Source organism: Podarcis vaucheri (genome assembly GCF_965113315.1).
Source record: "Podarcis vaucheri genome assembly, chromosome: 17".
NCBI classification, from domain to species: Eukaryota; Metazoa; Chordata; class Lepidosauria; order Squamata; family Lacertidae; genus Podarcis; species Podarcis vaucheri.
In genome coordinates, this window is record NC_138755.1 from 19,361,455 (window position 1) to 19,377,600 (window position 16,146).

General features: G+C 47.8%; 1 protein-coding gene and 1 long non-coding RNA gene across 5 annotated transcripts in view; both read right to left on the reverse strand.

Annotated features, from left to right (window-relative positions):
• Positions 1-5,253: 5,253 nt before the first annotated feature.
• MOB3B (MOB kinase activator 3B) overlaps positions 5,254-16,146 on the reverse strand; it is a 95,619-nt gene continuing 84,726 nt past the window's right edge. For all 4 annotated transcript variants that reach the window (XM_082205252.1, XM_082205249.1, XM_082205251.1 and 1 more), the window contains exon 4: positions 5,254-5,810. Coding sequence is in view for 3 of the 4 variants with exons in the window: in XM_082205249.1 (XP_082061375.1) it covers positions 5,781-5,810 (30 nt within the window). In the remaining variant the exon portion in view is untranslated. The remainder of the gene's footprint in view (positions 5,811-16,146) is intronic.
• On the reverse strand, positions 13,967-15,830 carry LOC309522206. Its single transcript, XR_014214978.1, has 2 exons — positions 15,627-15,830; positions 13,967-15,398 (listed from the first exon to the last, which is right to left on the reverse strand). It is a non-coding gene; the product is annotated as an uncharacterized lncRNA (long non-coding RNA).

Genomic DNA, 16,146 nt, shown 5'->3' on the forward strand with positions numbered 1-16,146 from the left:
CCTGGCTGAGTTTCTTGGGGATTTGAACCTCATCCAACACTAACCACATTGGTTCTCCAACCAATCTATGCAATAATATGCCTGTTCAGGTCAGATGTCCTTCTAAGACAGGGAGAGAACATGCAGCAGTATCTTACAATGGGGGTAACTTGTGGGTTGACCCTGATTTTAGGTTCTGAATGTGCATTCTAGGATATGCTCTGTTCACACGGGGGCCAGAGAGACTGGTTGATGCTAGGTCAGTTGTTAACTCATCACACATGGAGTTATATATCCATAACTTCCTTGCTGCACAGTTCTGCTAAGGAACGTGAGTAATGGCAGATTAAATGCTTTCAAACTCCTTGCGCTCCATTGCTGATACTTTCTTCTGATAAACTCTTGAGTTTCTTGGACCAGTTTGAAAAGTACTGCAACAGATGAGGAGGCTCATCAGTTTGCTCACAGCATGACTGAATCTAGCTAGCTGGGTTAGATCCAGACTTAAGTCATATGCAGAGTAAGCCCACTGGAACAATGAGACTTAAGTTACTCATAACTTAAGCCACATTGGTTTTAATTGGTCTACTTTAAATACGACATCTTGGATCTAAACTGCTCTTTTTACTGCTGGGCTGTTCAAGACATAAATCAGGGCAAGCAGATTCCAAGAAAAACGTCTGACTCCAAACCTTTTTAAACATTTTTAATTAAAGTAAAAAGGTAAAGGTACCCCTGACCATTAGGTCCAGTCGTGGATGACTCTATAATGCAAACACCTGTGGGGTTGTGCTGCTTTTTGTGTGATATTTCAGTTGCTTAAAAGCATGAATTATGATTGATGCAACTTTATATCGTTTTGTAAAACTCATTTTATTTCATTGACAGCATTGGTCTCATCATACAGTTGAACTCTTAATTTAATCACACACATAACTAAAATATTCTGCAAATGCATTGGCTTTGACACTGCTAAAGCCCACAGTGGTAGAATTTGATCGGTTGATGGGGCAGAAAAAGAACAATGTAATCTAACCAATTACTTGCTGAAAAACGTTAACCCTAAAAACACTACAAAACAAACCATAGTCTTTGTCTAAATTAGTGGAGGGGAAACTTCCACATACCATCACAGACCAGGTAAGACACATTAACTGTGCTCCTTGGGAAACTGTTCCGACATAAAACTATACCCACTTCAAAGCAGGGACACCTGAACAGTCAAAAAGAAGCAGCATTATTTATCAGTTTCTAGTATCTGTTTTTTGCTGGGTTCTCAAAACAGAGTTGAGAATGCATGACAGACGGAGTTTCTATGCCTGTGTTTAATAAACTGTTGAAATCTCAGGCCAGCCATGTTTTATTCAAAACTTCAGAAGGAGAAAATCAGTTCATAGTGGCCACCAGATGTTTTGGCCTACAACTCCCATGATTCCTGATCACTGGCCATGTTGCTAGGAGCGGTAGACCTAAACATCTGGAGGGGACCAATTTGGGGAAAGGCAGCTGCAAAGCATATGTACTCACCTTTCACTGTCCGTAAAATAGAATGCTCCCAAAAATATTTTATCATCAGGGTGAGCTGTTTAAGATCCAGACTTAGCAGTATTGTTACCTTCTGTAGATTACCGTATTTTTTGCTCTATAAGACTCACTTTTTCCCTCCTAAAAAGTAAGGGGAAATGTGTGTGCGTCTTATGGAGCGAATGCAGGCTGCACAGCTATCCCAGAAGCCAGAACAGCAAGAGGGATTGCTGCTTTCACTGCGCAGCGATCCCTCTTGCTGTTCTGGCTTCCGAGATTCAGAATTTTTTTCTTCTTGTTTTCCTCCTCCAAAAACTAGGTGCGTCTTGTGGTCTGGTGCATCTTATAGAGCGAAAAATACGGCAATCTGTGAACAGGGACCCCAGGGCCTCTCTGATAAACTCCCATCAGGTTTATCTTGTATCCTGGGACATTAACCGTTGTGAAATTCAACAGAGATCTCTGGCCAGTTTGCAGGCTTTGAACCCTCGTTTATATAGACTACTTTTAAAAAGCTGAGCTTCCAGTGCATCTTCTACCACTATGAACCATGGAGAGCAACAGTCGACCCCACCCACCCAGAGTAGTGGCTTAGAATTTGGCCGCTTCATGCCTTACAAAGCAACTCTGTGCAATGAGACAATAGCGATTCACCAAATTGTATTAAAGCTGTCCCTGTTGCCTCAACGCTCTTCCAAAATCTTACCCAGAGTGGTTCCAATCAACCCAATCAGGTCCCTGTTATTTAATTCCCCTGGGGTTACATGTTAAAATAAATTCTAAATGCCAGGTTATTGAAAGAGACAGACACAAAGAATTTCGTCCTCAAAACATAAATGTGCCATCCGCTGGCATGGTACCATGGGCGCTAGGTTCAGGAAGTTGAGTATCCAAAACATTGCTTAACATGTGGAAGTTCTCAGGTTGCTCTGATCCTGGCTTAGGTTTGAAAATTCTTGAAATAGCAGAAAGTTAAACCAGTAAAGTGTTGTTTTTGAAATGGAAACAGTAATCTTTACCACTTAAATCCTGAGCGGTAGAAGTGGGGTAGCTCATTTGCTGTGTTGTGTTTAAATGTACAATGTTCTTGTCAGGATTGAGGTTAGGGGAAACTGGTTCTTACCAGTTTGCGGTAGAAACCACCTCTACCTAACAGTGATGAGATCTGCCCTCGTGAGATCACAAATCCATTCCCATAGCACTTCTGCATATTAGAAACCTTCATCTTTAAATAGAAAAAAATTACATTGATATTGTGATTCAAAACTTCACATTTTTGTGTTAACTGTAAAAGTTGGTATTCAGACCATATGGGAACAAAAACATGTGCATATCAAAAATAACTTCTTGCAGATTCTCAACATCTTTCGATGCAAGGTTAATACATGTTGCCTTGTCCCAGCAATATTTTTAAATCTTCGCCTCCTGTGGGATTAGTTTCCAAATTATTGATTTTCAAAAAGTCAAAGAATTACCAGTTAGTCAAAGGACAAATAAATTCCAAAGCTATTTATATGATCAAAGACTGGACTAAATTCCACAGAAGGCACACGGCGAATTCTACAGTACTCCTTTCGTTTTCTAAATTGCATCTCTAAAACTGTGTCAGTAAACACTGGTTAATAGGCTTAGCCGTGGATATCTCTTGGCTGTTTGCGGATGTCACCAATATCAATTTCACTGGCTAAGACTCGGTGACAATTCATCTGTTTACTAAGCTTTGGAGGGTGGGTATTTTATCAGACACCAGACAAAATGGAATGAGTCTAACATCATCATCTTAATCATTATTCTTGCAACATTCAATCATTATTCTTGCAACATCCAACAAGGAGTTTGTTTTTCATATTACGAGAAGGGATAAAATTAGGAATGAAGGACAGCAATCGGAAGAACAAGACATGTACGTAACCACTCGTCAGCCACACATGCAACTTATCAACTACAGATCTCTTGCACTTACAAAGTGCATCACTTTTTAACAAGCACTGGGATGCTGCCTTAAAGCCATGCTACTTTTATCATTTCCTCAAACAAAGGTCTCCTTTCCCCCACTCAACATTGAAACCAGTATCACAATCACACCAACCACCAATTTCCTGGTAAGTGAAGTGTCAAGAAAGAAAACAAACGTTTTAGTAGAAAAATAATTGAGGCACAGTGGCATTTCGAAGCATTTGCCAGGTCATCTTGAGTAAGGTAAAAGAAGATCTAGAAAGCTGCATAGGTGATCACGACATGTACTATGGTCTCATAGTGTAGCTCTCACTGAATCACTATAATTGCAGTTCAGAGGTGGGCGTGCGCAAGCCAGCTCTCTGAAAATGCCCTACAAGTCACTGTTTTCAATAAACATGGTGCAGCTGAGTGACGCTTATAGGGCTAACAAATTGGAATTCCTTATGACTCATTATCTCTCTCTTTCTGTCACTCAGAAGTTGTCACTGCCTTCCTTTTTTAAAATAACAATAATAATAATTCTCCCTAAGTCAGGAACAGGAATTTGTGGCACTCCATATGTTGGACTACAAATCCTATCAGCTCCAGCCAACATGGCCAATAATAAGGATGTTGGCAATTGTAGTCCAATACCTTCTAGAGGGCCACAGGTTCCCCATACCTGCGCTTTTTATTTCCTTAGTGGGCTCTGCATGCACACACAAACTGTGCCTTCCAAATTCTGAAATGTATTACAGTTGTACCTTAGATCCTGAAGGTCTTGCAAGTCCAACGTTCCGGAAGTAAGTGTTCCGGTTTGCAAATGTTCTTTGGAACCCGAACGTCTGGCGCGGCTTCCGATTGGCTGCAGGAGCTTCCTGCAGCCAATCAGAAGCCACGCCTTGGATTCCAAATGTTTTGGAAGTCGAACGGACTTCCAGAACGGATTCCATTCAACTTCCGAGGTACCACTGTATTTAATCCATGAATCTCATGCATCAGAGCATTCTCTACCTTCCAGAAGCTGCCACTGCTACTCACTATCACGAGTTGGAAAACAACTTTTTTATACTGTGTGTGTGTGTGTGTGTGTGTGTGTGTGTGTGTGTGTGTGTGTGTATATATATATATGCTTTCGTAGATTTTCACGGGTACAGGAATGCAGGTTTTGGTGTCTTCGGGTGTCTTCCCGTGTAAGAGTCGGGGTGTCTGTGCGACGTTTCGACGAGGTCTCACTCGTCATCTTCAGGCTGGTGCTTTCGGCTTCTTGTTACTGGAACTTTGGTTCCAGTAACAAGAAGCCGAAAGCACCAGCCTGAAGATGACGAGTGAGACCTCGTCGAAACGTCGCACAGACACCCCGACTCTTACACGGGAAGACACCCGAAGACACCAAAACCTGCATATATATATATATATATATATATATATATATATATATATATATATGAGAGAGAATATGATTTGGCATTTCTTTTCCCGGTTTGAGTGAGCCTGCTGCCAGGGGAAAGTAGAGAGAAAGCCCCCACAGTTTTTATCTGGGACCTCAGGACTGTGGTGATCATTGCAAGTGGTTTCAGGACTGAGTTAAGGTCTGTAGGTATCAATCCTAGAGAGCTGTAACACAGGCAAGAAGCATACACAAAACTCATGGTGTTTTGAAAGTCACCACCTTTCTAAGGCATGACAGTTTCAAGTGGAAAAAAACAGTTTGTCTGTTCCACTAGGTAATTGATCACTTCCCTACCTGAGCTCTGGAAAACAAAGATTGATGCCTAAAGTATCAATCTCAGTTTCTGGTGTATATATATATATAAATGCACATCATCTCTTTCCCCCCTTTTAGGCAAAAAACAGGCTGAGAGTTACTTTCTAAGCTGATTTGGAAAAGGCAGCCAGATACTCTGCTGAGGTCTTTAACATGTACTGCACCCGAAAACAATGTTTTTATAACCACAGTTTAACAATAGTTGGTTTTGAAAGTACACCGAGAGACCAAACTTGCAGTAAAGCTTTAAGAGCAGGAAGGTGGACGGAATCGAATTGTAGTCTGACGAGTTCCTCCTCACTCATTCAGGGAATACGGAAAAAAGAATCATTTTGTCCTTTCTTTCCAAATCATCCACATCATTCCAAGGAGGTACTGAGCAGCATTTTTAGGGTTAAGAGCATACACAACTGTGGGAAGGTGTCTGTGAAAGCAATAAACTCCTGTCCCTGACGGTTCCTGCTTTTTAAGGATTAAAGGAGGCAAGTTTTCCCTCTGAGGGCTGGCGTGTCCTCTAGGTCTTCTTTAGTTAGCAGGAAATTGTGTTTTTCGTTCATTCAACAGTGGTTCTTCAATGACACATCCGGGCTGTCATCTCTTTCTGTAAAACAAGGGAAGCAGTTAAAGTCACAAGTCGCTCCTTTAACATATCACAAATCTGGGCAGGTTTTTGACACCAGCAGCGGTTATTCTGTGCATCTCTACAGGGCTGGGGAGCCAAGCAGCAGGGGATCTGCTGTACATACAGAAGGCACCATGTTCAATTCTCAGCATCTCCAGGAAGACTTGGGAAAGATTCCCACCAGAAACCCTGAAGAAGTGTTGCGTGTTGAGGTGCCCAAGCCACCCCCCAATAATTCACACATCAATTTTGGTTTGGGTTTTTGGCATGATTTTGGCCACAACTTTATTTAAATACACACAAGTGAGTGGTTGCTTAGGCCAGTGTTTCCCAACCTTTTTTGGGCAAAGGCACACTTGTTTGATGAAAAAAATCTCGAGGCACACCACCATTACAGCCCCGTGACGTCAGCGCGCAGCGTCACGCCGGGAGGGACGCACGAAAGTGTAAGTTTCAATTTTTTCCCCTCCCCCTTGCCGGGGAACCTCCAAGCTTTGGGGGTGGGGGGGAGGAGGCAGCAAAGCGAGGGACTGAGGGACTCCTCCAACGACAAGGGTTGGGGAAGAAGAGAAAGGGCTATTCTGCTCCAGTCACGGGAGGGGAATATGTACTGGCCCAACTGGTGTGCGGTCTTCGGAAAGCGGGGTGCGGGAAGGAAGCCTAGGCTCGGGGTCCAGCGACCTCGGCGGAGAAAGGCAACAACCGAAGCCTCCCAACGGTTTCGGGGGAGACGTTCAGAGCTTCCCTGGGAGTTTCTCAGTCTGCCTTTCGGAGGAAGAGGCGGAGGGGGCCTGGGGATGGCGGTGGCCTCGGCCTCGCCCTCCCTCCGTCCCTCTACCTTTGTAGTGGACGCGCAGGTTGTTCTGCGAGAGGCCGATGTAGCTGAATTTGTCCTTCGGGCTCCAGGAGCGCGGCAGCGGCATCTCCTGCTCGTCCACGGCCGGGTAGAGCCGCTTGAGGCGTCGCTTGAGCTCCTTCTCCTGCTCGTTCAGGGCCGGGTCGCCGCCGTGAGGGAAGGGCGCCGGGGCACTGCTGCTGCTGCTGCCGCTCCCGGCAGGCATGGGCCCAGCTGAGGCGGCGGCGGCTGTTGTGGTGGTGGCTGCGATAGCGGGCGGAGGAGGGGGCGGCGGCGGGGCCGAGGTGGCCGGTGGCGGCGGGGGAGGCGGCGGCGGGTGGAGCAGGAGGGCGGCCGAGGCCGGTGAGGGAGTAGGGTTGCCCGGGGCTTGAGGAGCCGTCGCCGGGAGTTGCTGCTGCTGCCCGGACATGCCGGCCTCCTCCTCGTCCGCTGTCCCAAGTGAACTGAGAGGAGGCCGATGACGAGCCGGCGCGTGCATGCAGCGGCTGGCCTCGTAGGGAGCCGAGGGGCGGGGCTTCCTTTCTGAAGGAGCTGAGGGTGGGGGTCCTCCGGCGCCTTCGGCGAAACGGCGCCGGCCCAGAGCGCTTCTAGGACAGTGTTTCCCAACCTTTTTTGGACTCGCCCGCCTCCCTCCAGGCAACATCTCGCGGCACACCAGGCAACATCTCGCGGCACACTAGTGTGCCGCGGAACACCGGTTGGGAAACACTGGCTTAGGCATTGGTTCCGACTATCTGTCCTTGCCCCAGGGACAGAACTGACTTCCGGATTCCAGCGGAAGCCAGTGAGGGAAACAATTTTGGGGAGGAAAAGAAGCTGGGCCTCAGTCCCTCATCTGTCACCCTCATGCCCCCTGGGGCTTGCACGGCCCAAGTCCAATGCCAGGGACAAGGACGAAAAGAATGGCAAGCCCCTGGATTCCTTTAACAGAATTCCCTTTCTGCACCACCATTGGAGGGGTAGGCACTTACCCCTCCACCAACCAATTTGAACCAATGCCTAACCGCCAACCTTACAAGTTGTGACAATTTGCTACGCAGTAGGCAAAAACCAAATGGCACCAGCCAATCAGCCAAATGGACAAAATTCCTACCAGGCCCCTACCTCAAAGCAGACGACCCCATGACAGGCATAGCAAGGTCAAGCAAACAACCCCCCCAATACAGGGAGGGTGGGCGGGTGATCCGGCGCAAGCAGCCAAGATGACGGCCAAAATTGGGCATCCAATATTTAAAACCTCTGACCCCTCCTTCAAAATTGGCAACAAGCAATTCTCCCCAGTGACCCAATTAACCAATTCACTGCCTGGGTCACTCTGCAAATCCGCCCAGCAACATTGGGGTGGCTTGTATCCCCCACCGCAACACGTGCTCTCTGCTAGGGAGAACACGTTTTTCCAGACTGTGTCAACAAGTAGAGGAGAGTCTCAGGCCTGGGGGGTGAAACACAAATAGGCTCAAAAAAAGTTCCCCAATCCCATGCTGAGCTAAATGGACCAATGATCTGGCAAGGGGCAGCCATTTCAGGTGGGGGTTCTGTTTCCTGCACCCCACATGCATTATCGGAGAGCATATAAGCGCCCCCTGCCCCATTACGCCCTGCCCCACTTCCATTCTGCGTTCTTCCGGGTCAAAAAGGACCTGTGTGTCGATTGAACACGCCTAAAATAGTCACCACCTGTATAAAGCAGCTTTATAACATTCTCTGTCTTCTCTCTGCCATCTTCAAGGGCAGTATCGGGAACCAGCAAATTCATGTGCTACCCTTTTATCATTCTGACAGCTCTAATGGGTTGCTTAATTTCCTAATCTTTTGCTTCCTACCTTAAAACAAGGAAATTAGCTGCACAGATATCAGGCAAAAAGCATTTCAAGATCATACAGTGGGATTCCTAATATGCCAATACAGTGGTGCCCCACAAGACGAATGCCTCGCAAGACGGAAAACTCGCTAGACGAAAGAGTGTCTTGCGAGTTCCTGCTGGTTTTTTCCCCTCCCCCCTTTTTCTAAGCCGCTAAGCCGCTTATCAGCTGATCCGATCAGCAGATAAGCCGCTAAAAGCCGCTAATAGCGCTAATCCGTCAATGGGCTTGCTTTGCAAGACGAAAAAACCGCTAGACGAAGAGAATCACAGAACGGATTCCTTTCGTCTTGTGAGGCACCACTGTAACCCCTCGTTGGAAGTTAGTTTTCTATCAGGGAGTGGCAGCTGATGGAACTGCAGTCAAATCTCCAATGGAATGGGATTACACCTTAAGTGGGATAAACCATAGGTAACAAATAAAGAAACTGTATTGTACAAGTCAGGCAAATAAAATCTGAATTTTGCTGTTTGCACTCCCCATTTTGAATTCAAATTAAAAGCCAGCTTCTAATCTAACCTTAAATGGGTGAATTTTAGGGCCTTGGTTGTGACCTGCAATTCCCCAGCTGAGGCTGGGAAGGAAGAGACATTTTTGAATTGGCATCGTTTCTTAGAGGGCTTTATGCTAGGCTAGGGCTATGCAGAACAAAGGCACAGGGACATGGGAAATTGCCCTAAAGCAAGTTTGATCATTGGGCCGTCCATTTAACTCAGTAATAATGTCTACAACCAGTTAGTCTATGGCTCTGGCAGAGGACATTCCTGGGCATGCCTGGAGATGCTGGGAATAATACCTAAGACCTTCTGCCTGCTCTACTACTGATCTACGGACCAGCTGAGTCCAGCAGCAGCCCAATAAATGTCCTGTATTTGCTGCTTGAACAGGACTTCAAAAACAAAGCAGTCGCCAAATACTCCCTGATGCCATGGCTGGTGACCTTGAGCTTAGCTTGGTGGATCTACAAGTTGTGCAGGTCTGGTTTACAATGTCTGAAGACTTAGGACAACAGGGAAAACAATGTATTTTGCCTTGTAACCACCACAATACTAATGGACGCATGTAAGTTCACAGAGATGCTTCTTACAGGTAACAGTGGTATTAATATATGACTCCTAATTCTTTCCCCACGCAGTGGGGAGAAAAACTAATAAAACCAAGCTGGTCCTCAAAAGACACATATCAAGAGTCAAAAGCCAGGGTTAAGTCCCTGTGGGGAGCATAGCTGTCAACTTACAGATTCGAAAATAAGGGACCAGCAGCCTCGAATATAAGGGATCAGCAGCCAAAATAAGGGATTTTCCTAGCACAGGTATGTTCAACTTCTGAGGCCCTCCGAGCCAAAGGCAGAAAGCCCAGCCAGCAGCCAAACAAAGCCTCAAGCGGTGGTTCCCACAGCATAGCATCCCAGCAATGAAAACCACTGTCACCTCTCCGCTGGGAAGCGCTGAGCAAAGGCGAGTCCCCAGGCAACGCGGCCGATTTGATCGGCACAAGGCATGCAAGCTCCACCCCCGGTCGTTCTTAGACTTCTTATTGGGTGAGCAATGCAGCCAAGCAACACAGCTGGAGCCTCCCTCCTCCCTGGCCAGCAGGGAGGGAGGGAGAGGAGCTGCTTCCTTTGAAACCCGGGAAATTTAAGGGACATCATCAATAAGGGACAGCAGCAGGACACGGCGCTGGGATAAGGGACTTTCCCACCAAATAAGGGACGGTTGACAGCTATGGTGGGGAGTTCCACAGTTCATATTTGCAGACGGTGCAAAAACTGGAATTGTTACTGCAAATAGGAAGCGACCGAGTGCGGGATTTCTGAGGAATAGTCGACAGACTTGCCAAACGATACTTTCAGATCAGGGGTCAGCAACCTAAGGCCCATGGGCCAGAAGCAGCCCGCAGAGGTCGTTTGACCAGCCCACAAGCCGCCCCCGAACTGAGTCGCCCGCTGTACTAAACCGGTGCAGCGTGTCGCCGAAAATCGCACCTGCGCAGACGTTGAAAATCATGATCCGACCCATGGAGGGATCTCTGCAGAACTGTTCCAGCCCAGGCAAGATAAACCTTGCTGACCCCTGCTTTCTGATGTTTCTCAAATGGACAAAACAGATTCAAGCATCAGCTCCTGTTTGTGTTATTTTGACTTCTAGCCACTAAGCGGCGCCAAGCCTATTGCTGTGGCTGGGAGATGAAACTTGATGCGGGACTATTTTTAACGGTACAGCCTTACAAAGAGAGATGAATTACAGGTGGTTACTTGCCCACTTTTCCAAATTCCCTGTTTCGATTCAAAGGTGCAGATGTACCCTGAATGAGGATGTTGGAATTAAACACATCTGCTCCACAAAACAGCTTTTGGACCACTCCCGGCCTTCTCTCCCAATCATTAAAAGATGAGCCTCTGTGAGCTTCTCTGTTCTGAAATACCCTGGGAATACAAACAGGAGAATATCGGGAAAACACTGCCCTGCAAAATAGCTTTCGCCTCACTCACTCCAGATCCTGTCCTCAGACAGTCCCAGGCTCAAATGTTTACGATCAAAGTACTCCTAACTGGCTATCCCAAGCTCTGAATGGGAAAATAAACACACACAAAATAAGATTCCTATCTGGTTCTGTATCTGAGTTAAACAAATGCTGTCTCAGGTGTATTTTTAAGATGTAGGCATCTTAAAGCCTTGAGTTTGTAAAGGTTTGAGTAATTAAACTATGGTCTTTTAAACTCGGGGGGGAGGGGGGAGTATTATTATTTTTTGTTACTACAGTGGTACCTTGGGTTAAGTACTTAATTCGTTCTGGAGGTCCGTACTTAACCTGAAACTGTTCTTAACCTGAAGCACCACTTTAGCTAATGTGGCCTCCTGCTGCTGCCGCACCGCCGGAGCATGATTTCTGTTCTCATCCTGAAGCAAAGTTCTTAATCTGAAGCACTATTTCTGGGTTAGTGGAGTCTGTAACCTGAAGCGTATGTAACCCGAGGTACCACTGTATAGTAAGACATTTTGTGTTTTTATCTTGTAAGCCGCTCTGTGATCTTGGGATAAAGGGAGGTACAGAAATTAATTAATTATCATCTCTCCCTTTGCTGCAAGTGCACTAAATGGCCATACCAAAGTACCCCTCTCTTTTACAGCTTCTGAGAGCTGATTTATGCAGAATGAGATGAATTTTCTGCCTGCGCAACCATTGCCTAGGAACCAAGTGTAATGGTGTGAGTCTATTTTTTGGGGGAAAAGATGATTAAAAAATGACCTAGACAGCAAAGCTGTCATTCACCACTAAGTCATTCTGATACATGAGTGGTCTTCTCTGTAGTTTTTATGCCTATAAAATGGGGAAACATCATCTACCACTTCAGGTGCGAAGGGTTGGTCTCGATCCCGTCCTCCAGAGCATCTGGCTTCATATCTCAGCATTTTGCCATAGCTTAGGCCAGTGTTTCCCAACCTTTTTTGGGCAAAGGCACACTTGTTTCATGAAAAAAATCTCGAGGCACACCACCATTACAGCCCCGTGACGTCAGCGCGCAGCGTCACGCCGGGAGGGACATGAATTGCTAGCAAATTACATAATCACCTCCTTGAGGGCTGGCTCATCTTCTCCGAAGGCAGAACCCCATTAATTAACAGCACAGACTCACACCATAGCCAAGACGAGGAGGGGAAACCTCAGTCATGCACAGTCATGCACATGTGGGGGCTAAATGAGGACGAAGACCGGGCAGAGAGCAGGGTTCAAATCACCCCACCTGGCCAGCACAATCCCTGGGTGCTCCCTTGGGCCACTCGCCTGACCCACCCCGCAGGGCTGTTGTTGCGAGGATAACACGGGGAGAACCACGCGTGCCCCCGGGAGCTCCTTGGAGGAGAAAGCGGGCGATGAATGCAATGCACGAAATATATGAGAGGCGACCAGGTTTTGCAGGTGAGGGGCCCCCGCCAGCCTCCGCTTCCAACACCCGGCGCAACGACACCGAAGTTTCCCCCCGGGCTCGGCTCGGGGAGCAGCGCTGCTCCCCCCCTGGCTCCCCTTCGCCCTCCCGGCTCTCTCTGCCGCCCACTGGGGACCCCCCTCACCTGCCAAGTCCGGAGCGCCGGTGGAAGTTGCATGCATGCATGCAGGGCGCCACGTTGCCATTGCATTGCACTGCACTCCATGAATTGCCTTGCACGCCCGCCAAGGGGTCTCCCCGCGGTTCGATGCGTCCCCTCCGGCGCGGATGCAGCATTGCAAAAATAACCCCCCCCCGACGCAGCCCTACCAGGGGGGCAGCCTCCGCCTCCGCCGCTCCACCTCCGCGGGGATCCCCGGGCTCCATCCTGCCGCCCGATCTCCGCGGGGGCGCAGGCAAGCTGTGCGGGGTCTGCGCGGAAGAGCCCCTGCCCGCCCGGCCGCCGCCACTGCGCTCATTCCACGGCCGGGAGAAGAGCGCTTCAAACAAAACGCCCGGCCCGCCAGGCCACGCTGGGAAACGTAGTTTACACACCCCGTGCGGGCGCGGAGCCCAAGGGCGAGGGGACTACGGATCCCGGCAGCCCCCGCGCCGGGGACGGAGGGGGAGAGGCCGGGTGCAGGGATGGAGGGACGGGTGGGCGAGTGAGTGAGTGAGTGAGTGAGTGGCAGCCGCCAAGCCTTGGCCGAGAGCCAGGAAGGGCCTCCCCCGAGGAGGGAGGCGCAGAGCGGGAGGGAGGGAACCCCAGGGGTCATCTAGTGACGGCGCCCCAATCGAAAATTTGACTTAAAAAAAAAATTCTTTCAAATTTTTAAATTTTTCCCGCGGCACACCAGGCAACATCTCGCGGCACACTAGTGTGCCGCGGAACAGTGGTTGGGAAACACTGGCTTAGGCTTACGCAAGCTGGTACCCTCCTCACATTTTAGTTGCAACTCACATATGTGGGACACACATGGTCTACAGCATGAGTAGGCAAACCAAGGCCCAGGGGCCAGATCCGGCCCAATCGCCTTCTAAATCTGGCCTGCGGACGGACCAGGAATCAGTGAGTTTTTACTTGAGTGAGTGTGTCCTTTTATTCAAAATGCAACTCTGGGTTTTTTCTTTCCAAAATATAGTCTGGCCCTCTACAAGGTCTGAGGGACAGTGGACCGTCCCCCTGCTGAAAAGGTTTGCTGTAAAGGTAAAGGGACCCCCGACCATTAGGTCCAGTCGTGGCTGACTCTGGGGTTGCGGTGCTCATCTCACTTTACTGGCCGAGGGAGCCGGCGTACAGCTTCCGGGTCATGCATGACTAAGCCGCTTCTGGCAAACAAGAGCAGCGCACGGAAACACTGTTTACCTTCCCAACGGAGCGGTACCTATTTATCTACTTGCACTTGACGTGCTTTTGAACTGCTAGGTTGGCAGGAGCAGGGACCAAGCAACGGGAGCTCACCCTGTCGCAGGGATTCATTTCCCCTCCTCCAAAATATAGTTTGGCCCCCCACAAGGTCTGGGGGACAGTGGACCGGCCCCCTGTTGAAAAAGTTTGCTGACCCCTGGTCTACAGCAGTCTCGTCTTCCTAGAAGGCATGCCCAGAGAATCGGGGGGTTCTCTCCCAGCCCCACCTGAAGATGCCAGGGGTCTAACGTGGGGCCTTCTGCGTGAAAAACAGATGCTCTGCAGCTGGAAACATCTGAACTGGAAGCAGACTAAAAAGCTGCAGCGCAACAAAATGACTCAACCATCTAAGCAAACCCGTGAGCCTACGCAGACCCAAATGAAAAGACTCTGTGGGCTTGCGAATGTTTGCAATTTCAAAACAGAAGCAGATTTTTCCTCCTCGTTTAAATCATTCCGTGCCCATAAAGGCCAATCAACAAAGGCACCAACACAAAGCCGTTTGCTAAGTGAAAAACAAACACGACACACTCACATAATTCCAAATGCCAGCATTGCAAAATTACAGTCCCATATTTAAACATCCAATTAATTATGAAAGCAACGTGGACGTGAGGCAAAGCAAACCTGCGCACAGATTTTCAACGTGCACGGAAATAAGCAGCTGCCTTGGTATTTAGCCATCAAGAAATGCGAAATGTTCCCTTTTTAATTATATACTTGTTGCAACCTGAACCGAGCTCTCCTTAGATCTATGAACATGGCAACGAAGATTTAATGGAGAAGATTCCCGCGAAAGTCTGAAGGAAATGCTGCTCATTCACCTGGATGGAGGACGATATAGACCGGGTGTGGAAAAACTTTGGCTCTCTAGATGTTGTTGAACTATGACTCCCAAAACCCAGGGCCACTGGCCATGCTTCTGGGGCTGACGAGAATTGTAGTTCAACAAGATATGGAGAGCCAAAGTTCCCCACACCTGATATAGAGGGTGCGTGTGTGTAGAAAGTAGCCTACTGTATGAAGGTAAAATGCACATCTCAGGCACACAACCTCTGGACTGTTGCCCAGAATGACATTTGGCTCTGGGACTAAAAGTGACTCCCCAATAGTAACACGAGCAGCCACTCTCTGTGGCTCTTTGCAATTCCCTGCAGAAATACTTTGAGCAATATTCAACTGAATTAGTGCACTTACGGTAGAATTATCTCTACGAACCAACCCCTAAATATGCTCCAAAACAGATTTAGGGGGAACGCTGGGAGATTTCTCCTTGCACAACACTACGACAGACTTTGTATTTGCATATTTTATTTTTGATATATTTCTTTCCCTGAATTCCTCCAAGCACACATGTCAACTGAGGGAGGTGGGTAGCACAAAATGTGGCGATTACTCCTATTTATAAACACAGAATCAGTATCTGGCTGAGCGGAGGCTCGCGTTATGCGCAGCTCATGTGCTATAACCGCAGCACTGCCCCCAAAACCTTGCAGAACCGGTCAGCAAGACTCTCAGTACAGTGGTACCTCGGGTTAAGTACTTAATTCATTCCGGAAGTCCGTACTTAACCTGAAACTGTTCTTAACCTGAAGCATCACTTTAGCTAATGGGGCCTCCTGCTGCTACCACGCCGCCAGAGCACAATTTCTGTTCTCATCCTGAAGCAAAGTTCTTAACCTGAAGCACTATTTCTGGGTTAGCGGAGTCTGTAACCTGAAGCGTATGTAACCCGAGGTACCACTGTACGATGATGCTCTTCCTCCATCGATCCATGTCCCTGTTAGCATTTTCCACCTCTTCCCTTCACCTGTGAGCTCCGTCCATAATCACATGGTCTCCCCCCCCTCCATGCAACACATATCTTTGATGTGGAGATTACTTAACAGAATATACACACCCCTTGACTGTAAGAAAAACTCAAAGAGTGTTCAAAGAAACCTCTCAATCATCATCACATTCCCGTAATTAACGCCGGAAGGCAGAATGCACCAATAATGCTAAAAATAATGAAATGAACTTAATTTTCTTTTTTGAAAAAAAAAATCTCACAAACAAAGGGTGTTTACAGTCACGGCTTGGAGACTGTGGACTCTCTTTGCTTGGCGGTTTTTCTGAGCAGAAGTTGGATGGCCATAATAATGATAATAATTTATTATTTATACCCCGCCCATCTGGCTGGGTTTCGCCAGCCACTCTGGCGGCTTCCAACAAAAATTAAAAATACATTAAAATGTCACACATTAAAAACTTCCCTGAAC